The sequence below is a fragment of the Drosophila miranda genome, chromosome XL (genome assembly GCF_003369915.1).
Source record: "Drosophila miranda strain MSH22 chromosome XL, D.miranda_PacBio2.1, whole genome shotgun sequence".
In the NCBI taxonomy this organism is placed as follows: Eukaryota; Metazoa; Arthropoda; class Insecta; order Diptera; family Drosophilidae; genus Drosophila; species Drosophila miranda.
Genome location: NC_046673.1, coordinates 5,236,768 through 5,258,694, shown reverse-complemented (window position 1 = coordinate 5,258,694; position 21,927 = coordinate 5,236,768). Strand labels below are relative to the sequence as shown.

Sequence of the window (21,927 nt, the reverse complement as noted above, 5' to 3'; positions counted from 1 at the left end):
AGAGTAACCAAATTTGGTATCCGCACTTCTGTTAGATCTCACTATAAAACGTATATCTCAGAATTTCGCCCCACCCCCTTGCGCCCCCACAAAGGACGAAAATCTGTTGCATCCACAATATTGCACATTCGAGAAAACTAAAAACGCAGAATCATAGATAATGACCATATCTATCAGATTGCTGAATCTGGATCAGATCGGATCATTTTTGTAGCCAAAAGCAAGAAATCAATTTTCAGTGGCTACGCAGCGCCCGACGTCACGCTCAGACAGATTTTCTGTCTCTCTCGCACGCACTCTTTGTCGTGTCGTTTAAGATTAGCGGCGTCTGCCGGAGGAGAGCCATACTGACTTAGTATCGGGTATAACTGTAGAGTTGCGGTGTCCGCAGCAACTCACAACGTTCCACCTCGTTTTATATGTACATATGTTCTGTTTTCCAAGTGTTCTGAATGAAGCTATGTCCCACTTCGAAGTGCTTCATTGGATTTAGTGGGAATAATGGGAATTTTTGACGATTGAGCCCTTGAAGGACTTGTTACTTCACATCCAGCGATGCACGCTTGAAATTCGAAATAAGTATCCAATAAAATATAACAGTTTATCGTTTAAATTGTTGTAAATAGTTTTATTATATCTGTAAAATGTATGTTGCAGCTTTTTTGGTTGCTTCGCTTTGCTCCTGTGTCGAATACATTTTACTTGTCCCGGTCTCCGTGTCTGTCCGTGTTCGTATAGATGTGTTCGTTTTTTTCCAATGTGTCTTTGTCTGGGTTCTTGCTAACATTTATGAACTCATTACTCGCTATAAATTCAAAGAGTTTTTCCATTACTCGCTATACACTCACACGCATATGAAAAAAAATATCGGTTACGACTAAGTGCCTATATATAATATATAAATGTACATATGCATACATATCTTTAAATTCTTGCTACAAAAAAATTGAACACTAATTATGCTTTAGGTATTATATAGTACAGACATATGATTTATTTGCATTGCGATCTGGGATATACATATATTTATTAGACCTCCTACTCAGTTTATAGGTTATTCATTTAGTATATTTACAGGGTTTCCATTGGGAATTGGATTTATTATTATTCTAAAGACTTAGGCAAACAAAAAAAAAGGTTTTCTACTTCTAGTTTTATAAGTATTATCAACTTTAGTGCAAAAAAAAAAGTATGTTTATATGGTTATTTAATTATGTAAATATTGGTTGGGAATGGTTATAGGTAGAGGTTTAGAAAATCTATGACTAAGTGGGGGCCCAAGAGCTTTTAAGCTACACGGGGCTTTGGGGACTTATTATATTTTACACTTATGATATCCGCTTTAAGAACTCGTCTAGCTATTTCTTAGTTTTTTTGTTTTGTTTTATATATTTTCTTCCTTTGTCTGACTTATGTACAGGATAGACAGAGGCTTCTACTTTGACTATGCTCTACCTTGTCCACATATTTAGTTTTTGGCTGTTTCTCCTTTTCATTCTCTTTCCCATTCCCATTCGGTTCCCTGTTGCTTTTTCGCATTCTTTGGGGGCCTGGCGAGCCGGCTGTGAAAATGTCATGTTCCATTATTGCACCAAAGTTTTGTTCGAATTCCCAGCTTCAGCTCCAGCTGCAGCTCCAGCTCAAACTCCAGCGCTACCGCTGCCGCTTCCTTGTCGACTATTCGAGTGTCCATGCCCCCCGATACCACGCCGTCTCCCTATCTAGCAGTATTAGGGCCACCAGGCGGCGCGCTGCGCGTGCGCATGTGGATGGACGTGGGCATGGGCCTGGGCGTGGGCATGGGCATGAGCATGGAGTCCTGCGGCGGCAGCGGCAGCCGCATGCTGATAGGCGGCCCCATTCAACGCCACCAGGTGGTGGGCGGCAGCCGCATTCTGCATGGCCGTGGCCGTGGCTGAGCTTACCGAGACGCAGTCGGGCGCCATTTTGGAGCCGTCACCTAGGCACGGCTTTCCATTGCGCACAAGCACGGGCACGGCGACGCGCCTTGGCGAGGGCAAGGCCGACGGATGGTGCGGGTGGGTGGCGTGGCCATGGAGCAGGCCCGGGTGCTCATATCCCTTTTCGTTCTGGGCACGCTTCGTCTTGTAGCGATGATTCTGGAACCAGATCTTCACCTGCGTCGGCGTCAGACGGATGAGGCTGGCCAGGTGCTCGCGCTCCGGGGCGCTCAGGTAGCGCTGCTGTCGAAATCGTCGCTCCAGTTCGTACGTCTGTGCCTTGGTGAAGAGTACTCGGCGCTTCCGCTTCTTGTTGGGCAGACCGTCGCTATTGAGGCCGCCACTGCCGCCTCCACCGCTGCCATCAGCATCGTCCACATCGTCGATGTCCTCCTCGATGCCATCCTCGTTGAGGCTGTCATCATGCCCGCTGCTCGCTCCTCCACCTCCGCCCCCATTGATGGGGTCGTGCTTCAGGCTGTGGTTGTTGTTGTTGCTGGTGCTATTGTTGTTGTTGTTGTGTAGGGCATGTGCCGCAGAGGGTCCTCCAGAAGGAGCGCCGCCATGGATGGTGTGCAGGGCATCGCCCACCGACAGGGCATCACTGTCTGCCGACCGACTGTAGCTCTTGTAGTCGCCGGAGAGGGCGGGCGAGGTTTGGCAATTGGAACCGATGTAGGTGTAGGACACCTCCGATGTAACCGGCGAGGTGCTATCAGGACTGGCCGGCTGCTGGGTGCCTGCATGGGAGAGAATGGGAGAGAGACGAGAATTGTGTTTAGCGAGATGGCAGACAAAGGATCCCTGCCAATGGACAACGAATTTGTCAGCAATGCCAATAAATTAATGCCCTGGCACACCCCTTAACCTAGCCCATAACACCCCTAACCAGGTATTCCACCCTTATCGGAACGGATCGGATCGGATCGGCATGATCGGGGAAATTTTCGAAAGGGGGGAGGGGAGAGAGTCAACTCTAGCAATTGGATTAGACCCGACATGAGGCTGTGGTCGATCTTTGGGGTGGGCCAGATGTTTGGCTGGCAAAAACCTACCCCTGCTCCTGCCTCGGCATGGGCATGGGTCCGGGCTAATAATGTCAATTAGGCACCAGAGACACTGAGAATTGACAGGGAATCTCTACCTCTCTACCTGGTCTCCTCTCTGACGTGTTCTCGGTGCGATCTCCTGCTGACTGCTGACCTTCGGGCTATGGTTCTGTCCCCGTCCTGAATGGGATGGGATGGAAGCGAATGGAATGGGATGGGATGCTAATGAAAAGGCATTTACGAGTGCCGTGCCTTGAATGTCTCGGAATGTGTACGGGGACAATGGCATACAAAAGCCAAACCTCAAACATCGATGGCAGTTCGAGGCTCTTCCGGTTTCCGTTCCTCTTTCTCTATGGACTGTATGGGGTGACTGCAAAACGACCGCCCACTTTTGATAGGCTTTTGTGAACGGTGATTTATCTCCGGGCGTGGCTGCCCCTCTCGTGGGGTGTGATCTATGCAACCGCAAGGGCTCCAGCAAATATGTCAATGAACAAATGTCAATGTCAGGGAATCAGAAGTCGCAAGAGAAAAGAGATCTCATCCGAGTAAGGAGAACAGAAAACCGGGCAGGAAACACCCCATTCTCCCATTCCACAATCTCAGACCCATGCTCCATCTATTCGTATTCGTACCATTGACTAAACAAAGCCCAGCGGCTAATGCTCATCCATTACCCCATTACCCAAGCCCGAGGCCCGATGCTTCCATGACAACTCAACAAATTAATAACTTAATATAATCAAAACGACTCCTCCTCGACGCTCCTTCATACAGCTGTGAAGTTTCCCAAAAAAAGAGCAAACAACCAGAAAAAAGAACGAAAAAAAAAAAAACGGCAAGCGGGCAGCAATTATAATTTGTAGCCAAACAAAAAAAAGGTATAATAAAAAAGAGGAAGACCGATTGAGAATGGGAATGGGCATAAGAGTTGGAGAGGGGCAATCGAAAAGGGACGAAAACCAGGCGGAAGTGCGTGCCATAAATTGCCAGGACGAGTGAGAAATGTTTGGCCCGAAACAACAACAGACAAAGGACGGGCCAGGGAACGATTGACTACCATCCTTGCCAGAGGGCAACAACAGAGTTAATCCTCAAGTGTGAAGCGCATACAAACTATTAGTCAAGATTATAATAGAACCCCAACCCCAGAGGCAGACCCAGGCCCAGGCCCAGATCCTGGCCACATTTTCATTCCCAATTTCGATCCAATGAATGAGTGAAAAATAAAAAAATTAAAAAAGCAAACGACTGGAAAGTGTGCAAGGATCAGAAATGGCTCGTCACCACGCTGCTCAGCGCTCCCTGGAAGCACCTGAGTCCATATACGAGTAGAGGGTTAACAGCACTAGCCCATATATGCAAACACAGCTGCCTTATCGACCGACCGACCGACTGTCTGAATGAGTGGCTGGGTGGATGGATGGATGGATGGATGGATGGATGGATGCATGGATGGATGAGTGGGTAAGTGGATGGGTGAGCACCCCTTCCATGGCGAGGAAAATTCGTAACAATATTATTAGTCGTGCAGTTAATCGGTGGTGCGGCTCTCTCGTGGGTTACATTTACATCCACGAAAGGCCATTTAGGGGGTTCGATTTTCACCCGAATTATTTATATTGCTGGCATCTTCGGAATCTCCAAAGATTTCAAACCAAAGGAATGGCACTCCTCAACCGTTATTGGTAAGCTGATTACGGGATTCGTTCTGGCGTTATACTATACGGAATTCGAAGAAATTTCACACTCCGCCAAATTTATATTGCACCCTTCATGGCCGTTCTTAGTTCTTCTGTTGGTAAATTATATCCATTGGTATATCCTAATTGAATAGTATGAAAATATTGGTAGGTTATTACCGAATAGCCTTCTGATTAAGAACCAAGATTCATCGGCGGCTTGTTCTTGCAGTTTACTTTTTTATCTTTTTAATTTTCAATGAAAGCATGTTTAAGATCTGTAGAATCTTTCATTGGAGTAACCTCCGAAGTACCCTTGAAGATGGGAGATCTTCTCCTACTTACAAATTCGAATTAAACACGAGTATCATTACTTTTTCCCTTTTTTTTAAAGATACATTTCAAGCTTGCGTTATTTATAATGTTTTCCTCCCCAAATTCAGCATTTGATTTGGACTCACCGTATAATTCGTTTTCTTTGATCCACGCACTGCGTCCCGAATGTTGGAGCATGGTTTGGGCCATGTGGTGGTAGGAGGACATCTCGTCCCCGAAGGTGCCAGCGAAATTCTTGGGAAGATACTGCCCGGCAGCAACTGCGGCGGCGGCCGCCGCATTGTGACTGGCCAGCAGGTGGGCGGCGGCGTGGGCATGGGCGGGTCCTCCGCCTGCACCGCCGGCAGCAGTACTGCTCTGGTGGTGCGACAGGGGCACGGGAGGGACTGCCGTCTGATGGTGGTGTTGTGGATGCGGATGCGGATGCTGTTGCTGGTGGTGCTGCGGATGCGGCTGGTGGTGATGCGGATGCTGCGGCGGGAGGTGCGGCTGCTGTGGGTTGTGCTCTGTAGTGTGGTGGTCGCCATGTCCGGCACCAGCACCGTGCTCCTCCAGCGCCGCCGCACGGGTGGGCGTCGGCGAGAGCGTTGCTGGTCCATGGCCATTGCTAGCTTCCGCTGCGTGGCTCAGTTCGCTGCTGTGCTGGGCAGCAGCAGCGGCGGCAGCTGCGGCGGCGGCATTCTTCAGATCGGATCCGTCCAAGTTGAGGATGTCCGATATGTGGAAGCCGGAGCGCTGCGACGATGGCACCTTAGCATCAAACAAACTGAAAGGACAGAGATGAATGATGGATTAGACAAAATTGTGAAAAATACGGAACTATTGGAAGTATTTATGGAATCTCTCCATAGATGCAATAACTATGCGAGATATAAGGGATGTCGTATATTGTAAGAAAATATGATAGGATAAATGGTTCGAAAGACCCGGAATATCTTAGAGGAATATATTGGAAAAAAATATGGAATAGATATTCAAAGAAAACCTGATTCGATGGATAGTCCGTGTGGAGCATTGGGAGGGTATGTGATAAACGGGACACTCAAATGAATGCTCAGATTGATGCTTCGATTGAGGCTTGAATGAATGGCTATTTGCGTTGCTTTCTATTGTCATCCTGTCATCTTTAAACTGCAGCTTCATGCCCATTGCTTCTACATCCGGTATGGGTATGGGTATCGGTATATCATGAATGGCCGGAAGGTCCAACAAAGGCTTTAACACTGTGGCTCGAACACAGCCTGTTCTACCGTTCTACCTGTGCTACCTGCCGATGCCCTGACTTTCGCAGATTGCGATTTTTGCAGAGGGAGCGAGCGAACTATCTGAGACATTGGGATCTATCTGATCTGATCTCCCTGAAAAATTCTCGGGCGAGAATTAACTTTGATTAAGTGCACCCAAATCGCTGGATTATTGACACCTAGTCTCAGTGGCCTTTCCTTTCCTTTTCCTTTTGGGCTTCCACTTGCCAAATCCTGTACTGGGCCCAGAGGCTAATGAAAATTTGATTTTCCACTAATACCATCAACAATTAAACACAAATCTGCTTTAGACCAACCACTGACCACCGCTGGGACCTGTTGGTTGCCATCTACCTGTCCATCCGAAGATCAGATCGGATCGGGTCAGGTCGGCTCAGGTCGTGCCACATGTTGGCGCAAGTTTCTTCGCGCGCTGCTTCCGGTTTTTCCACATTGAATTTTCCAAAATTCCCACGCCAGCGTTGGTACGATAGTGGGACAAAGACGGAGACACATGTTTTGCTCAGAGGGAATTCCCTTCGCCAGACAGTGTGACGTCGTCGTCTGCATCTTCCCTGTCGTCAGCGGCAGTGTCAGCCCGGTGTCTCGAATCTGCACCGAGTCCTCTGCTGTCTGCCGCACACATGTTGGCCGGTCATTGGAGTTTCCCTGACCACTCTCACCTACTGTCCATGGATGGATGGGAATTTCTAAGCCAGGCCAGCACAGGGTAAATCAAGCTGAATTTCTTCGATCCAAAAGCAAGGACCTTGAGTACTTGCTCGACCAGAAACGGGGGAAATACGTCCCATATTCGCCGTTTTCTTGTGATGTGCTATGCCGTGATGCTTCTCGGCAGGATTTGGCTAATTTGGCTCTGCAAGTGGCCTCATTGGATTACTGAGCAAAGTCTATTAGCTAGCCATGTACATAGTACTGGGCATGGCCAGGACTAGGGCAGGGGCTCGCTCATGGGTGTGACTATGAGCCGAAGCTTAGGCGAAGGCAAACCGCGGCTTATGCGTAGAGTAAGGACCGATCAAGCCGGGGATCTCTTTAGATAGTAATGGAACCCTATTTGGTTGTTTACTTCAGCGGTTAGAAAAGTGGAAGTCTGTGGAATCTAAAGCTCAAATATCTAGATACCGGCAGAACTTCTTTTGTGGGAGATTCGGAGCATTGCAAGAGAAAAACTGGCGTTTGTAATTTACACGAATACATAAGCATACAAATGTATCTTCGAAATACCTCAGAAATGGATCAAGAGATTACCCATTACAATTTCAATATTACCCCAAGAGTATACAAAAGTCTGATTCCAAGGATAAATAGATCGATACGTAAATAGGCACAGATGAAATGAGAAGATAATATAGCACGAAACGCCATCGAAATTAAAATACACATAAGATAGTGGAAATTCTAGATGAGATTACGGGATCGTATCTTTGATTGCTCCCTACGGATCTGGGAAATATATATCTTAACCCTAGTTTAAGACTTTAAATGTTTCCCACTATACCCTTTGCATACCATTCATATGTATGTACATACATACTTATATACTATGTCGCATAATTATATTTAATAATGTGCATAAGTAAGTGCTTCTTTGATTCCTTTTCCCCCCGATCGTGCTTACCCGGGCAATGCGTTGCGCAGGGCCGCCGGATAGAAGGCAGCTGGGAGCAGGGCGTGACTCCAGGGCGGCAGCAGGATGGGCGACCAGGGTAAAAAGGGGGCAGCAGCTGCAGCAGCCACTGCCGCCGACGAGGGCACCATCAGGCTGCCCATGCCGTGGAGGCCGGGGAAGCCACTGAAGGCGGCTGCTCCTGTGGGGATGCGCAGATGCTCGCTGGCGGCCAGTCCGGTGCCGCAGGGCGTCGTCGTCGTGGGCACAGTGGTGCTGGCGGTACTGAAGACCTTCGAGGAGCGCTCCCGGTCCTGCTCGCGTTCTCGCTCCCTCTCTCTCTCACGATCTTCTCGATCTCGTTCACGCTCTCGTTCACGCTCCCTGGCCCGCTCTCCCTCGCGATCTAGCGAGGGGGTGGAGGTGCGCAACGGTCGCTTGGGCGTTGTAGGGGTCGTCGGCGAGGCAGGACTAACGGTGATGGCGCTTTGGGGCGAGGCGGGCAAGCTTCCGGCGCTCCCCAAGCCGCTGCTGTTGCCGCTGCTCAGCTCCCGCTCGCGATCCCTCTCACGGTCGCGGTTCCGCTTCGAGGGCGTCCGCTCCAGGGCTCCCGAGCTGGTCATCTCTAGGGCGGCGGGCGGTCGGCCCTCTGGCGGATGCTGTTGGGATGTGGGGGTAGGTGATCCGTTCGATTTGCGCCGCTGGTGGGCGGCGGGCGACGGAGACTGGCTCTTGCGTTTCTCCGCCACTTTGTGGCTGTTGCTCTCCCGGGTACGGGGCAATGAGGGGCACGGAAAAAAAAGCTCACACACACGCGCACAGAGAGTTTCGGAACACACTCACAATCGCACTTGAGAGTTAAGGACCTTCTAGCAAAAGCCGATGGCAATCATAATCAATGTTGGTCCGTCCGGCTCTCAAATATCTGTTATCGCGGATCAAGATCAGGATCAGGAGTAGAAGGCTACGGACACGGATACGGCTGGGCATTCACTGGGCATTCACGTTCGGTCTCTGCACTGTTAGCCGCACTCTAAACATTCCAAACTGAAGTGTCATCAACAACTAACGAGACATCAAGAACTCGACACGAGTCCAACCAGCCAACGGCAGAAAAGTACCAAAAAATCTCTCTCTTTCATTGCGTCCACGTCCACGCGCATTTGTGTGTGTTGTGTGTGTGTGCATCTGTGTGTAGGGTGTCTTTTGGTATACGGCCTGCAGAGCTGCATCCCTCCACCATTGGATGGTATATACTCGTACTAGCAGTGCGCACCAACACCAGTGCCCGTGCCTGAAGAGAGACACTCTCTGTTGTTGGGCCCCGCTAAGTGGCTTCTCATGTCCTTTTCAACAAGGATACAGCGCTGAAGAAGCCACACCAACAACAACAGCCACATTGTGAGTGGCTCGTTCAACCACCGGCAACAACTGCTGGAACCCACCACCAGCCCGGCTCGAGTCCACGCCAGAGAGAGAGCGAGAGCGAGACAGATCCTTGTGACTGTCCGTGTGTCTCGCTTGCACCCCTGCAGCAAGGGCCACTGGCTGCTATTGCTGCCCTGCTCTACCCCAGCCGACGAGTGCCACTTGAGCCGCCTCTCTTGTGTGTGTGTCTCTGTGTGCTTGTGAGCCATTGTAGCGCTCGAGTAGTGGCAGCAGCGGAGAGGGAAACACTCTCTAGGTAGGGCTGGTACCGCGGCCCAGGCTTGGTTCCCAGCCAGTCAGACAAGTTCCTTTTGTAGCTCGGAAAACTCTTTCATTCATTCACATTTTGAGCCGAAAAATTTCTTCCTCTCTCTTCCATCTCTTCCTGGCCCGGGCCCGGCCTGGCTCTGCCCTACACTTGATGTTGTCAACAATTGCCGCGTCATTATATTGTATTTATCATTATCATCGCTCTAGTGCCAGGCCAGGGGACAACGACGACGCACCTACGACATCCCCAGATCCGAGGATGTGTATGTGTGTCTAGAGGTGAGCGACAGGACATGATTTTATGGTCAAGCCCTGACATGATATCATAGATAAATGCATATATGTACATAATTGAAAAAATGGGGAAGAAAACTCGTAAAAAGATATGCCACAAAATGATACCAATATGAGTAATAATATATAGGGCCATGGGGAAAATCAACTTAAAGTTCTATGCGAACACCATCAGAATGATTCGATACTGGAGATCCAAGCATCGATTTTCCCACTACAGTTTTCTGAGTTATGTATTTGAAAGATAAAATATGCTCCATCCGAAAGATTTTTCGCATGTTTATGGGAATTAATTTAGATACAGAACTCTGTACATATAGTCAGGCTAAATGGGGTTCTTCGAAGAACACCAAAACATATGATAACTAAAAGTAAATGTGTGCAACTAATTGAAATAAAAAATGCCAAAATACAGTCATGGAAAACTATAAGAAACGGCATATCTACTCGTATTTTTCAAATTAAATGTGCCGAAATTACAATTTTTTAATATAGAAACGAAATAATAACTTCGAAAAGCAATTTTTTAACTTCAAAGGCTAGTTAGTCTAGTAGATTAGCTTTTAATTTAAATAATTAGCTTGTCACAAATGGATCTTGGATGAAATTGCAACACACGTGATTTCATTTTGTCTCAGTGATAATCTCATAGTAAGTCAAACACTATTAGAATCCAACACGTATATGTTCTACCTCAATCTCTTAGGCGATTTTCTGAAAATGTTCTGAATAGAAGTAGATAAGCATTGTATAAGTAAACGAATTCCTTTACTGTTTCAGTGGTTATCCTTGCAGAGGGTAGAAGTTGCAGTGCATTGAACGAACCTTAAAAACATAAACCAGACAAATCGATACAGCCATATCCGTTCGAACGCTGTCTGGATTCTCAGCTTCTCTTGATTTAGTTCGACAGAAAACCCTTTTTTATGCTCTTACATTGCATTCAAAGGGTATAAAATATATTAGGGTTGTGGTAGATGTGAGTATCAATTAGAAGGAATTATTTCCGATCCCATAAAGTATTCCTGATCAGCATCCAAAGCCGAGTCGATGAAGGCATGCCTGTCTGTCAGATACATATAAATATGTATACTGTCTGAATGCCGGGTAGGCCCTACTAAATAGTAAATAGGATTTTTTTTGAGTTTTTGCAAGTTTTCACTTAACGATTAAATATCTAAAAAATGTTCTATGGTGTTTTCCATGTTGGATTAATACAAAATAATTAGCGCTGAAATGTTTAAACTATTTCATAGTGCCTGGCGTTATGGTACTGATAAAGTTATCTCTTTTAGATAGTCGAATATTTCGCTGAAGTTTTTGGCATATTTCTACTGGAAAATCTCCACAATCGAATAAAATAAGTTGAAAAAAATCCATTGGATGCATCTAAAAATCACGTCGTTATCAACATTGTATTGCCCGATTCTCTTTTTGATTCAAGTTTATCGGATAGTATCGAATGTTTGCAGACACGGAACATGGAAAGTTTGTATATGGAAAAGTTCTACAACTGTTTCCGCTTGAAAAAACTCATATCAAAGTTCTTTTCGTGTTGGCAGAGGGCCCCAAAACGATTTGAATTTCGATTTCATAAGCTAACCCATGATTAGCTCAGATCCTTCACATGCCAATACATACTCGCGTATGTAAGTCCCCGCTCCGCTCTCTCCACTTAGGACACACCCAGAAGACTCAAATGGGGCTTAGAGCAGCCCGAAATAAAATATAGGAAGAAACATAATCAACACGAACATTAAGCTAACTTGAACAATACCCAAAAGGAGCCAGGGGCTGGAGCTATGGAGCAATTGAAAAAAAGGGAAGTGCTACATTGCCAGACACATGGCGTGCCTGGATCCCATCTTCATACATATATGTATACTCGAAAGATTGCAGGAGTATATACCAGTAGTATCTCTATACATAGAAGTATCTCTATATGGAGGGCCTCTTTATATATGTTGGCCACCTCCCCCACCCCCTCCCCGGCAGCCGGCAGGGAAGTGGCACTCCATTGTCGCTCATGACGTTCACACCATCATCAATCCCCCAACATACAAGAGCATATAGGAATGGGGGGAATTTTACTTGTAATGCCGTCGGCTTCGCAGCCATTCTCGCCGTCGGCGTCACTGTCACCGTCACCGATGGTTCGGTTCTGCCAAGTGGGCGCGTCGTCAGCATAGGCCCTGGCCAATCAGATCACAGAGGGAGCGAGATGGCTGGCTCTGCACAGTGCGCGCATGTTAGGGAAATTTTCATGGCACAGTGTTCTGTGTGCGAAGGATATTCTGGCAACGAAAAGGGATATTCTGTATCTTTTGTTGTATCTACCAGGGCCAGGGCCTGCGCACGCCCATTTTCAATTGGGTTTTTCTTCTCTTCTTGCACATAGGAAAAGAAAACGGGTGGGGTGGGGAGGGGCGGGTGTAGATGGGCCATTGTTATGGGCTTAATGATGATGTTGCATTTAACAAAGTAAAAACCTTTCAAGCAGCGCTGCTGCTGCCTCGTTCGACTGTTGTTATAGTTTAGCTTCCGCAGGATGTTTAAGTAGCACCAACAACAACAAAAGCAACAGAAACAGCAGTAGTGCAAAATGTATCTGGTATCTGGTATTTGTATCTGTACGAGTATCTTTGTCTGCTCTGGCATTCAAATTACATACAAATTCAATTCGATTCTCGCACAAAAACTCGTTTATTTTTATTGTTATTTTTCCGTATTTTTTTTGTATTTTCTTATTTTTGTTTTTTTCCTTGTTTCCCCTTTTTGCACTTCAAACTACTTTAACCGATTGTTGTTGCTGTTTGTGTTTATTTCTATTTAGGATCTAAGTATGGAATACTTCAATCGCAACACTCATTGTCGTCCCCTTACTCCCCTTTTGTTTTTTGTGGAATTTCGGGCATCCTTTTCGCTACTTTTTTGAATTATTTTTCAATTTATTTACATAGCAGCGATGGAGAGGAGGGATAACAATCATGTATCGTGTATAGAGGCTATACAAATGGGGAAGTCCGGAAATGTGTAACTAAAAATGTGTTACCCATTAGTTCGCGCTATAGTTGTTATTTTCCAAAATAGTTTCCATAGCTTTTAATCAACTATTAATTAATTTCAGCAGTAAGTCTGAAATCTCAAATGCAGTGTCAAAAATTATTCGAAAGAAGGAACAAAAGATTGAAAAAGTTGAAAAGATAGCAGAACCTTAAGAAATAAATTGGAAAGAACTAAAGCATTACCATATATAGGTGCAATCCTAAAGTGAGCTATGAAGTTAAGTTAAAGGAGTGTGAAAAACCAAAGATTATTCTTGAGACATATGTACATTCAATACATTCGAGACAACATTCGAGGTTGAAGATCACGGACACTACAAAGCCAGCGAAGCTAAACCATATACAAATGTGCATATGTTTGTATTATATTTGTATCATAGACTAAAAATGCCTATGTGTAGATAAATGTACACTTTTAATCCGGACGTAAAGCTGTACGTAAAGGCCCTTCGCTTCGCTGGGCTATTCAAAACTCAAGAGAAAACTCAAAAATGTCGCCCGGCAGCTGGCAGCAATTCGATTTGAAGTGTGACAATGCCAAGGCCTGGCCCAGGAGTACCACCAATCGTATCCGTATACGTATCCGTATCCGACAGATACACACAATTAATAGCGGCAGTTGATTTCCATTTAGTTGCGGCTCTTTCCACACAAAATGCAATAAAATATGTTCAGTGTCAGACGACGATTGCCCATATCCCTGTTGCTATTGCCGTCATGTTTCTGTTGTTGTTCTGCTGCAGGCTGAAACCGCGCGACAATTTTCGTCGAGCCCAGGCCCAGGCCCAGGGGCTGGGGGACTAACAACCCCAATTAAACGCTTCGTTTGCCATTCACAGATACTGCGCATACAGGGAGAAGTTTTGGCAAAAGGTGTTTGCTTAGCTGAGATACAATTAAGCGCATCCATAGCTGCCTCAATTCGAGATGCGATCAAAGCAGCGTGCCACACATACAGATGCACACAGATACAGATGCACACTCGAACCATTCATTCGTTTTTTCGCTCACTCGCTCGCTCACTCACTCACGCACTCACGCATTCATTCAATGCTCGTTTGAAAATGTCAGCCCCTCCTGCCACACCACCGTTCATCCCATTGTCATCCATTTTAATTTACCTTCCGGTTTCTGCCTTTATTCCCATTTTGACCCTCTCTGGTCCCTATGTTCTCCCTTCCTTCTCCCTGCTCTATGTTTTATATGTTGTTGGCCCGCTCGTGTTCTCAATTGACGGCCATGACAATTTTGGGCTGGCCGATTCGTTGCGCGGAAGTGATTTACCCAAAAAAAAAGATACTGACTTTTGAATGCAACCAGAAGAAGCTGCAGAGCAGGCGATGCCCAAGCTGAAGTTGAGAGATGGATGGAAGCGGAAATGCCTCATTCACCTTTACAGCTCCTACCTCCTACCCACACTCCTGAGCTCCGCTGCCGCTGCCGCTGCCCCTTCGAGCTGCTATTTCTCTGCTCCTGATTGATTCTTGGGGTGTTGTCCTTTGGTCAGTTGTCCTGGCGTGATCTGTGTCGCTGTCTGTTTGATATTGATTCCGGGTAATTTGTTTGCCTTATTGCAAAATCTATTATGCAGAGGGACAGTCAAAGAAGGAGAGGAGGGGAAAGCAGGGAACGGCAACACGAAGAAGGCGTTACCATGGCCCAGACAAAAGGGATCCTCAAGATGGGAAGGTATCTGAGCAAACAGCAAACACAGCTGGGATCTGTTTATTTCGTTTTGGGATAGGTCCTGACTTGGGTTGTTTTTGGCCATCTCTTTTGGGGTGGCAGAAGATCCCTAATGATCGAATGAGGGCGATTTGCATTCAGAAGTCAATCCATCAGTTTCTTAAGTCAGCTTAGAATAAATCAACGTTGTCAACTTAACCATGGGACAGTAATAAGGATCTTTAAGATGATACTCGCACCAGTTAACTGGTTGACTGGTTTACTGCAGTTGAGGAATATGTAGCGATACGAATGTAAATTAAAGGGTTCTTTCTGATAAGAGGTGGGATCGAAGGATCCTAGAGGATTTCATCAAGTTCAATTGAGCAATTCTTTTGCTCTTTTGTCTTTGAAATAGCCACAAGATTATTCAAATTAAGTTATGAGAAATTAGTGTTTCGAATAAGGAATCATATCCGGAAAGAAGTTCCAACATCTTGTCCCTCTTGCAGTGATCAATCCATCAGTTCCGTTTACCAGCTTAGAGCGGATCATTATCATTTAGCAGATGACAAATCAGAGACAAAGTCTATGTACATTTCGGATGCAAAATGAGGATGAGGAGCATTCGAGACAAATTGCTTCCTACTTTCGGACCTGGATTCATCCCCTTGCCTGTACCGCTTTCTGCCTCTCTTCAGTAGAGGTTGGATCATTCAATAGCTCATTGACTAATAAAAAGGATAAAAGGCATGTATCTTCCACTGTGTTCGTACGAGTGTCTGTAGCGGCAGAGGTACATATTTCCTGTGCAGCTGTAAGAATCGCTGAGGAGCTGCGAGTGTGCCCGGTAACTTGACAAATGGGTTTTTCATCTTTGATGCGTTGCTTCGTCCGATTCCTTTCCGTTTTTTGAGTTCCGTGTCCCACTGTGTCGTTTGCTCGGCCAGTTCCCGGGTCAGTTGGTCAGTCATTCCACAGCGATGCGGTGCGGTGCGATGCGGCCAACTTCCTCTGCACACTTCCTACTTCCTTCACAGCTGGGGGCAGCCAGGAGATACATTTGCAATTTATTCCAAATGCCAAGGCAATTCCAGTTTCAATTGCAATATTTTCATGAATGGCTCAGCGTGCGGAGCGGCACAATGCTCATTTCGACTCCATCCTCCTTCCTCCGTCTCTTTGTCTGGCTGTGCTTTGTTTTCTAATTTCATTTTTTCAAACATCACCTTGCCCATTTGCTGTGGTCATGGTCCCTAGCCCAAATGATCCGATACGAGTATGATCGGAATCTTTGCAAAATCCACTCAAACAGCTAGCTAATGAAAAAACTCTATCTAAAATGGTCAATTCAGATTACAATATAAATTGCCTAAGTATGGATGTGGATATATCGGCATTTACTTTTATCATACTATCGCAATGTTATTTAAAGTATCTGACTCTTGTTTACGTGAGTCTTATTCTGTAACTAAAATTTAAGGTATTGTATCCATATCTGTATCAGTACCAATGCGTATATATAGCCTTCGATATTTATCCAAAAATATTTATTTATTAACGTAAGGACAAATATTTTTCTTCATATTTATTGACACTTTTCCTACTGTAAGTAGCATTGGGTAAGTAGCATTTTTGCATTGGGAAGTTTATCTTAAATTTTAACAAATCGTTAAATTTCATCTTTAAGGAAATGTATCTACATATATAAACGTACTCTGCGTATAGCAGAGCAATTATTATTATCTGGCTTATATTATATATTTGCATGTGCCTAGATATTTATTTCCTTTGCGCACATACAATCATGAGTATCTTCAAGTATTTCATAGGTATCTAAGTATCTTTCCTTGGCGTTTCCCAGACCGATTCGAAGCTCATGTCACATTAGAAATGTGCCAAAAACAACTTGAGACACGATCCGCCCCATTTGCCTCTCGTCTCTCGTCCGTGACACTTCAGGCAATCACATGCTTCATTATAGGCCCATCAAAGCTGAACCCCGCGACTGTCTTGGATGCAAATTTCATTGTGTTATATTCGCATTCGCATCCGCATCCGCGTGCACGGAAACAGTCAGCCTGAGACGGCAGGGCATGCAATGCCACTGGCAAAACTCTGGCTGACAAACTGGCATTAAATGTCACAAAGTCACGCGTCGCCCAAACGAGCTGCAACTGCAACAAAATTGGGAAATGTATCAATTTCTGATTTTTATTTCGTTCCGTTCCTGTTTTTGCCGCACCAACTTCGGGTCTGACAATTTGGCTGACATGCAGAGAACAGACATAGGACTGGGCCCTGAACCACCTCATGGGTCCTGGGGCAAGTGGCCGTCGCTTTGACAGCACCGTTTAAGCCAGCCAAAACCAGATAACATCAGAAAAAAGGTGAAAAAGTTTCCTTCTATTTGGCGGGTGACAGTTTTCTGAGAAAAGACATGGAAGCCAGACAGCAAGCCAGTCATCCAGGGTTGGCGGGTAGCCCAAATTTAAGCCTTGGGAGATGCCATCGTAGAAGTCTTCTGAAGCTCAATAGATATTTCTCTCAAGGCTCAGGGAGTACGTTAAACTTAAGTTTGAAGACTCTGCCTATTTACTTGAATAGATGACAACCCTGGTGGGCCGGAGCCAGGACTTGGCATTAATATTTGAGAAAGCACAAATCGAAAAAAAAGAAAAAAACATAAATACAAATTATCACAGCGTAAGGGTCGCAAATTGAACTCATTTTGAGCAACCGACTTGGGCATATCAAACAAGAACAAATACCCTAAAAAAGAAGGAATATGTTGAGGCACCTCTGGGTGCTTGTGAGAACTGAGACAGAATGCCAGCTGGAGTGCAGCTTTCAGAAAGAAACATCTTCGATATCATCATCCACTCGGTTGATATATCCAAGTCCATCTGTCCGCCTACCTATGCAAACTAGTACTTTGGAGTGGAAGATATCTGGATTCCAGTTTTGCCCAAACTACCTCTTTTGCTGCACGCTAGACCCACCGAGATCGGCTTTCACTATATGATATATGAACGGGCAATCCGCAAAGGGTATCACAAGGGTCGACCCGATGTCAGCCTTCCTTTGGTTTTTTTTTTTTGGGTTTGGGCCTTGTTTACTTCCTGGCTCATCCATTCGCCTTCTTCGTTGTCGCGGGGACATGTGCACACATTCCCAGGCATTTGAAGCTTTCGACTTTTTCTTTTTGATGGTTTCTCCGGGTTTTCGTATATGTTTTCTGTATCTTTTTTCCGCTTTTTTTGAATTTTGTTCTTGTTCTTTGGAGTACGTTCAACTTGAGTGACTGCGTTTTTGGGGAGCTGCGTTCGCGGCGATGGCATCAAATGAAATTATTTTTTCGAACTTCATATTTCAGGGCTGGCTCAAACAAGTGTAGCGTGTCCGTGTCCGTGTCCGTGTCCATATACTTTGGTGTCCTTTGGTGCCCTTCAAGTTCCAGCCCTCCCCTGCATTCCAAATACAAGTGGGCCAGGCAGAAGTTTCGTTAAAAGTCTCGATGCAACCACACAAAAAACATCAGTCGCCGGCGATCCCGATCACACAACCAAAAAAATGGTTTACGGACACCTGTGAGCACTAGAGGAAAACCCAACCTGCTACCTTACCATATGGGGAAGGAGGCACGAAGGAGGATTGGAAATTCCAGTACAGATACTGGGACTGGGTCTAGGACTGAGACACAGAGACTGAGACTGAGCAGATCCATCAATGAATAAGGTTGTAGAAAGTGGAGTGAGAGAGAGGGAACAGAACATGACATAAAGTACAAATAAATGGAATTGGTTTTATTTGGCACAAACAGCATTATCCCAGATTATCCGAGGGTTCGATGCAACGATTATGGACAAACCCAATTAAACGAAAATTTTGCCTGTCAAATGTGTGCTATGTCTCCCGCTCTCTTCGCTCTCTCTCTCTCTCTGTCTCTCTCTCTCTCTGTCTCTCTCTGTCCCTCTCGGCTTCTCTCTCTCTCACTCAGTTCTGTTTGTGTGATTTTCCAAACGATTTCACTAAACATGTGTTTTGGTTTTCAAAAACCCCGCCGCAGTTCGCAAGGGCAGGATGAAAGGTGACAAAGTGGAAATAATGCGCATTGTTGGTTCTCGGCTATGTTCTGTTCTGTTCTCATATATATGGTTCTGTTCAGCTCCCTACCCTACCCTACCATATCCTATCCTGTCCTGGTCTGGTCTGGTCTGGTCTGGTCTCGTCTGACACCTTTTTGCCTCGGCTTATCTTCCAGCCAGCCATCCAGTCAGTCAGTGAGCCGGGGATCCTGGCTAACTGTAGTCCATTCACAATGCCGTAACATTGGCTTAGGGCCAACACACGACGAGCCGAGCCGTAGCGAGCGTTGTGCGAAAATCAGGGATTTAAGCATACGATCTATGCGATCAGAGGAACGAAAGGAGACAGACAAACATCGAGTAGGGGAGGGAGGGAGGTAGAGACTCAGTTCATTTCGATCCGGTTCGGTAGCCAATACAATTTCATTATGTTATGCCATTAAATTTTAATACATTTTGCTTTGATCCTGCTTCCCAATTTCCCAATTCTGCTTGTCCGCCTCTTTTCTGTCCGTGTCCGTGTCTGTGTCTGTTGTTTTCTTTGGTCGGCTTGTGTTTTCTTAGCTGATTTTAAATTAAATTGTTTTTAATTGCCTCATCGATTTCCAGGAAATATTTTGACACTTCCCCCTGCCTCGGTCAACATGTTGCCGGTGTGTGTGGGTCTTTGAGCACCTGCGATCTGTTGGAAGGATTTCCTCACGGATTAGTCAAGAAAAAGCCCACAACTGACCAGCAACCAAGTATACATATATCTAAGTTGAAGTAATTTGCTGATGATAAGTCTTTTCAGTTCATAATTGATTCCATTACACCAATCAGGGAATAAATACATAATGACCGATAATTTATTGATATTCAGGTATCTTAATGTTGTATTCTGCGTGCGATCATTAAATCAATTTACGTTTTTTACAAGTCATTCCTTATTTTTATCAACTCATTTAGTTCATTGATGCCTGAAAAACGTGAATGAAAAAATTCATAAACTTTGCTCCCTTGATCAAGTACTTGATACGGCCCAAGAAAGCCGCAAACGATCCATTTGACTGATAAAAATTTAATGAATGAATGTTCCCCACGTAATATACTGTTCTACTGATCTCCGGATTATTGGATTATTACATATAGATATTTTTGAGTTAATTTGGATATCAATTTTTGATCAATAAATTAGAAAATATGAATCTCCATATTTGATCCGTTCTTTGCCTGGATTTATAGTGGATTGGAAGATAATAATAAATACATTAATCCAATAATCAGCAATTAGCCATCTGATTCTTTAACTGATTGTTGGCATATATCATATAGATATAGAAGCAAAAATTAACGAAATAAGAGATGATCAAGGCTATATTTTTACGAGTATATCCCGCAATGTGCCGGAGGCAGTTGGCGGATTTTTTGTACTATAGGTAGTGCGATAATCAGCCCTCGAGTGGGTCGAATTGGGCTGATTGGACGCCGACGACCCAGCCAAGTTGAGAATGACGGACCGTTTCGATTTGTGGGCAACTCGGGTCGGGTGTTGGGTGTTTTACTTACTCGTAGACATGCTTGTTATACTCGTAATCCTGCTGCATGCAATAATCCTGTTGGTACACATTGTTCGTGTAGCTGTAGCTGTAATCCTCGAAGTAACCGCAATTCGGATTATAATTGCTCATAATTAGGGCTCTCGCGTGCTGCCTGCCGCCAGGATAAGGAATCGGGACAGAACCAGAACTCAACCGAACGGAAACAGAAACAAAAAGATTGCGATGAAATAATTACAAATTGGGGATTGTCAGAGGTGGGTGGCCGGAGCGCTCGATTTTAGTGGCACATTTATTGAATTAATTTTTAAGCTCGCGACAGACGGTTAATTACTTGCACTCCGCGATGACAGCTGATGTGGCTGGGCTTGGGGTTGGGGAATGCTGATGTGCTGTGATATAGAGTGGAGTGGCTATAGTTGTCGATCGGTTTTTAATGCACGATCACTTTATAATTTGTGTGTACTCGTAGAACCATTAAGCTGTGGCGCGAACTTTGATTTATTATTCTTATTCAATTGCACTTGATCGAGAGCTACATTTTTCTCTCTCTATCGGTTCCGAAAGAGTCTGGATTTACGGTCGACGGTGTACGGTTTACGGTTCGCGGTTTACGGTTTACGGTTACGGTGTCGAGTGGAGGTCTCCGAGTTGTGGGCTGCGGAGCGCGCGCGTTTTGACTGCCGTTTGCCGATTTCAATAAGCCATAAAAACGCTGCCTCTCGCAATCAGCGAAAACAATCTGTCCGGTCTTGGCTGTCTGAGTGTCCGCTTGTCCCCTGTCCGTTGCTACGACCAATGCAGATGCGCATGCGCTCTTGCCTGCCCGCTCTGCCACTGACACTGGCACTGGCAGTGAAAGCTCTCGCTCTAGCACAGGCGACGCGACACGAAGCTGGCGATCGGCATTCGATGATTGCGATGCGTTCGATGCGGATCCAACGGTTCCACGTCGAATGGTACCCACTGACGATATCGTACTGCCAATGAAAGGGACCTGGGCCAGAAGCTCTTGCTGCACGATGATCCACATACACACACGGACGAGGACTGCAACTGGGAGTAGGGCGGGAACGGGGAGTATCGCTGGGACTGGCACTGGCACTGGCACTGGGACTGGGACAGCTGGAGTGGCGCAACGAGGGACACTTTAAATGGTACAACAATCACTTATTAAAGTCAAATAGGTATTAAACAAAACACGCACCAGGAGAGCGGACAGCGGCCGGAGAGGGAAATAACTGAGTTAAACAAATATCAATAAGTGTACACAAGAACATCGACATCGACAGCTACAGAGACTGGGACTGGGACTGCGATAAAGCATTCCGCGTCCGCGTTTGTGGCCATGTCCGGTGTCCGTGTGTGCGGGCCCTGCAGATATCGCTGGCATAACTATGTACGTACATACATCCACAGAACCGGGAGAGAGATATTCCACTCGGAGAGAGATACTTGCTCGCAACGCCCAAATCGGGGTTTTTGCTTATATTTGTTCTTGTATCCCCCCTTTTTTTCTTCTTGTATTTGAACCGATTTACTGGTGGTGCTGCTGCTGAGCAGTGCACAGTGGTGTGCAGTGGTTTCCCAAAAAGCGACCCGAATGTTGTCGACATCACACAAAGACATCACTAAAGCTTGTTTGAATATATTCATATTGATCAGACAGATCTG

General features: G+C 45.6%; 2 protein-coding genes across 3 annotated transcripts; both read right to left on the bottom strand.

Moving 5' to 3' along the window:
- Window positions 1-607: 607 nt before the first annotated feature.
- On the bottom strand, window positions 608-21,240 carry LOC108164702 (homeobox protein vnd). Of its 2 annotated transcripts, none has more exons than XM_017300577.2 (3): window positions 20,264-21,240; window positions 5,157-5,797; window positions 608-2,701 (listed from the first exon to the last, which is right to left on the bottom strand). In XM_017300577.2, the coding sequence occupies exons 1-3, from the start codon at window positions 20,383-20,385 to the stop codon at window positions 1,731-1,733; spliced, it is 1,734 nt and encodes a 577-aa protein (XP_017156066.1). In that variant the 5' UTR covers window positions 20,386-21,240; the 3' UTR covers window positions 608-1,730. The 2 variants fall into 2 exon arrangements, with proteins under 2 accessions (XP_017156066.1, XP_017156065.1); XM_017300576.2 differs by lacking the exon at window positions 20,264-21,240 and adding an exon at window positions 7,918-9,245.
- LOC108162461 lies at window positions 21,103-21,563 on the bottom strand. Its single transcript, XM_033392505.1, has 2 exons — window positions 21,461-21,563; window positions 21,103-21,401 (listed from the first exon to the last, which is right to left on the bottom strand). The coding sequence occupies exons 1-2, from the start codon at window positions 21,537-21,539 to the stop codon at window positions 21,124-21,126; spliced, it is 357 nt and encodes a 118-aa protein (XP_033248396.1). The 5' UTR covers window positions 21,540-21,563; the 3' UTR covers window positions 21,103-21,123.
- Between the last annotated feature and the right edge of the window lie 364 nt (window positions 21,564-21,927).

Excerpts from the sequence above, each read along its gene's own strand:
- LOC108162461 (XM_033392505.1), bottom strand. The coding sequence starts at position 21,539 with ATGTCGATGTTCTTGTGTACACTTATTGATATTTGTTTAACTCAGTTA. Across the intron at positions 21,402-21,460 it reads GGCCGCTGTCCGCTCTCCTG|TGTCCCTCGTTGCGCCACTC; the intron begins GTGCGTGTTTTG and ends TACCATTTAAAG.
- LOC108164702 (XM_017300576.2), bottom strand. The coding sequence starts at position 8,528 with ATGACCAGCTCGGGAGCCCTGGAGCGGACGCCCTCGAAGCGGAACCGC. Across the intron at positions 5,798-7,917 it reads CTGCGCAACGCATTGCCCGG|TTTGTTTGATGCTAAGGTGC; the intron begins GTAAGCACGATC and ends CTGTCCTTTCAG. Across the intron at positions 2,702-5,156 it reads CAAAGAAAACGAATTATACG|GCACCCAGCAGCCGGCCAGT; the intron begins GTGAGTCCAAAT and ends TCTCCCATGCAG.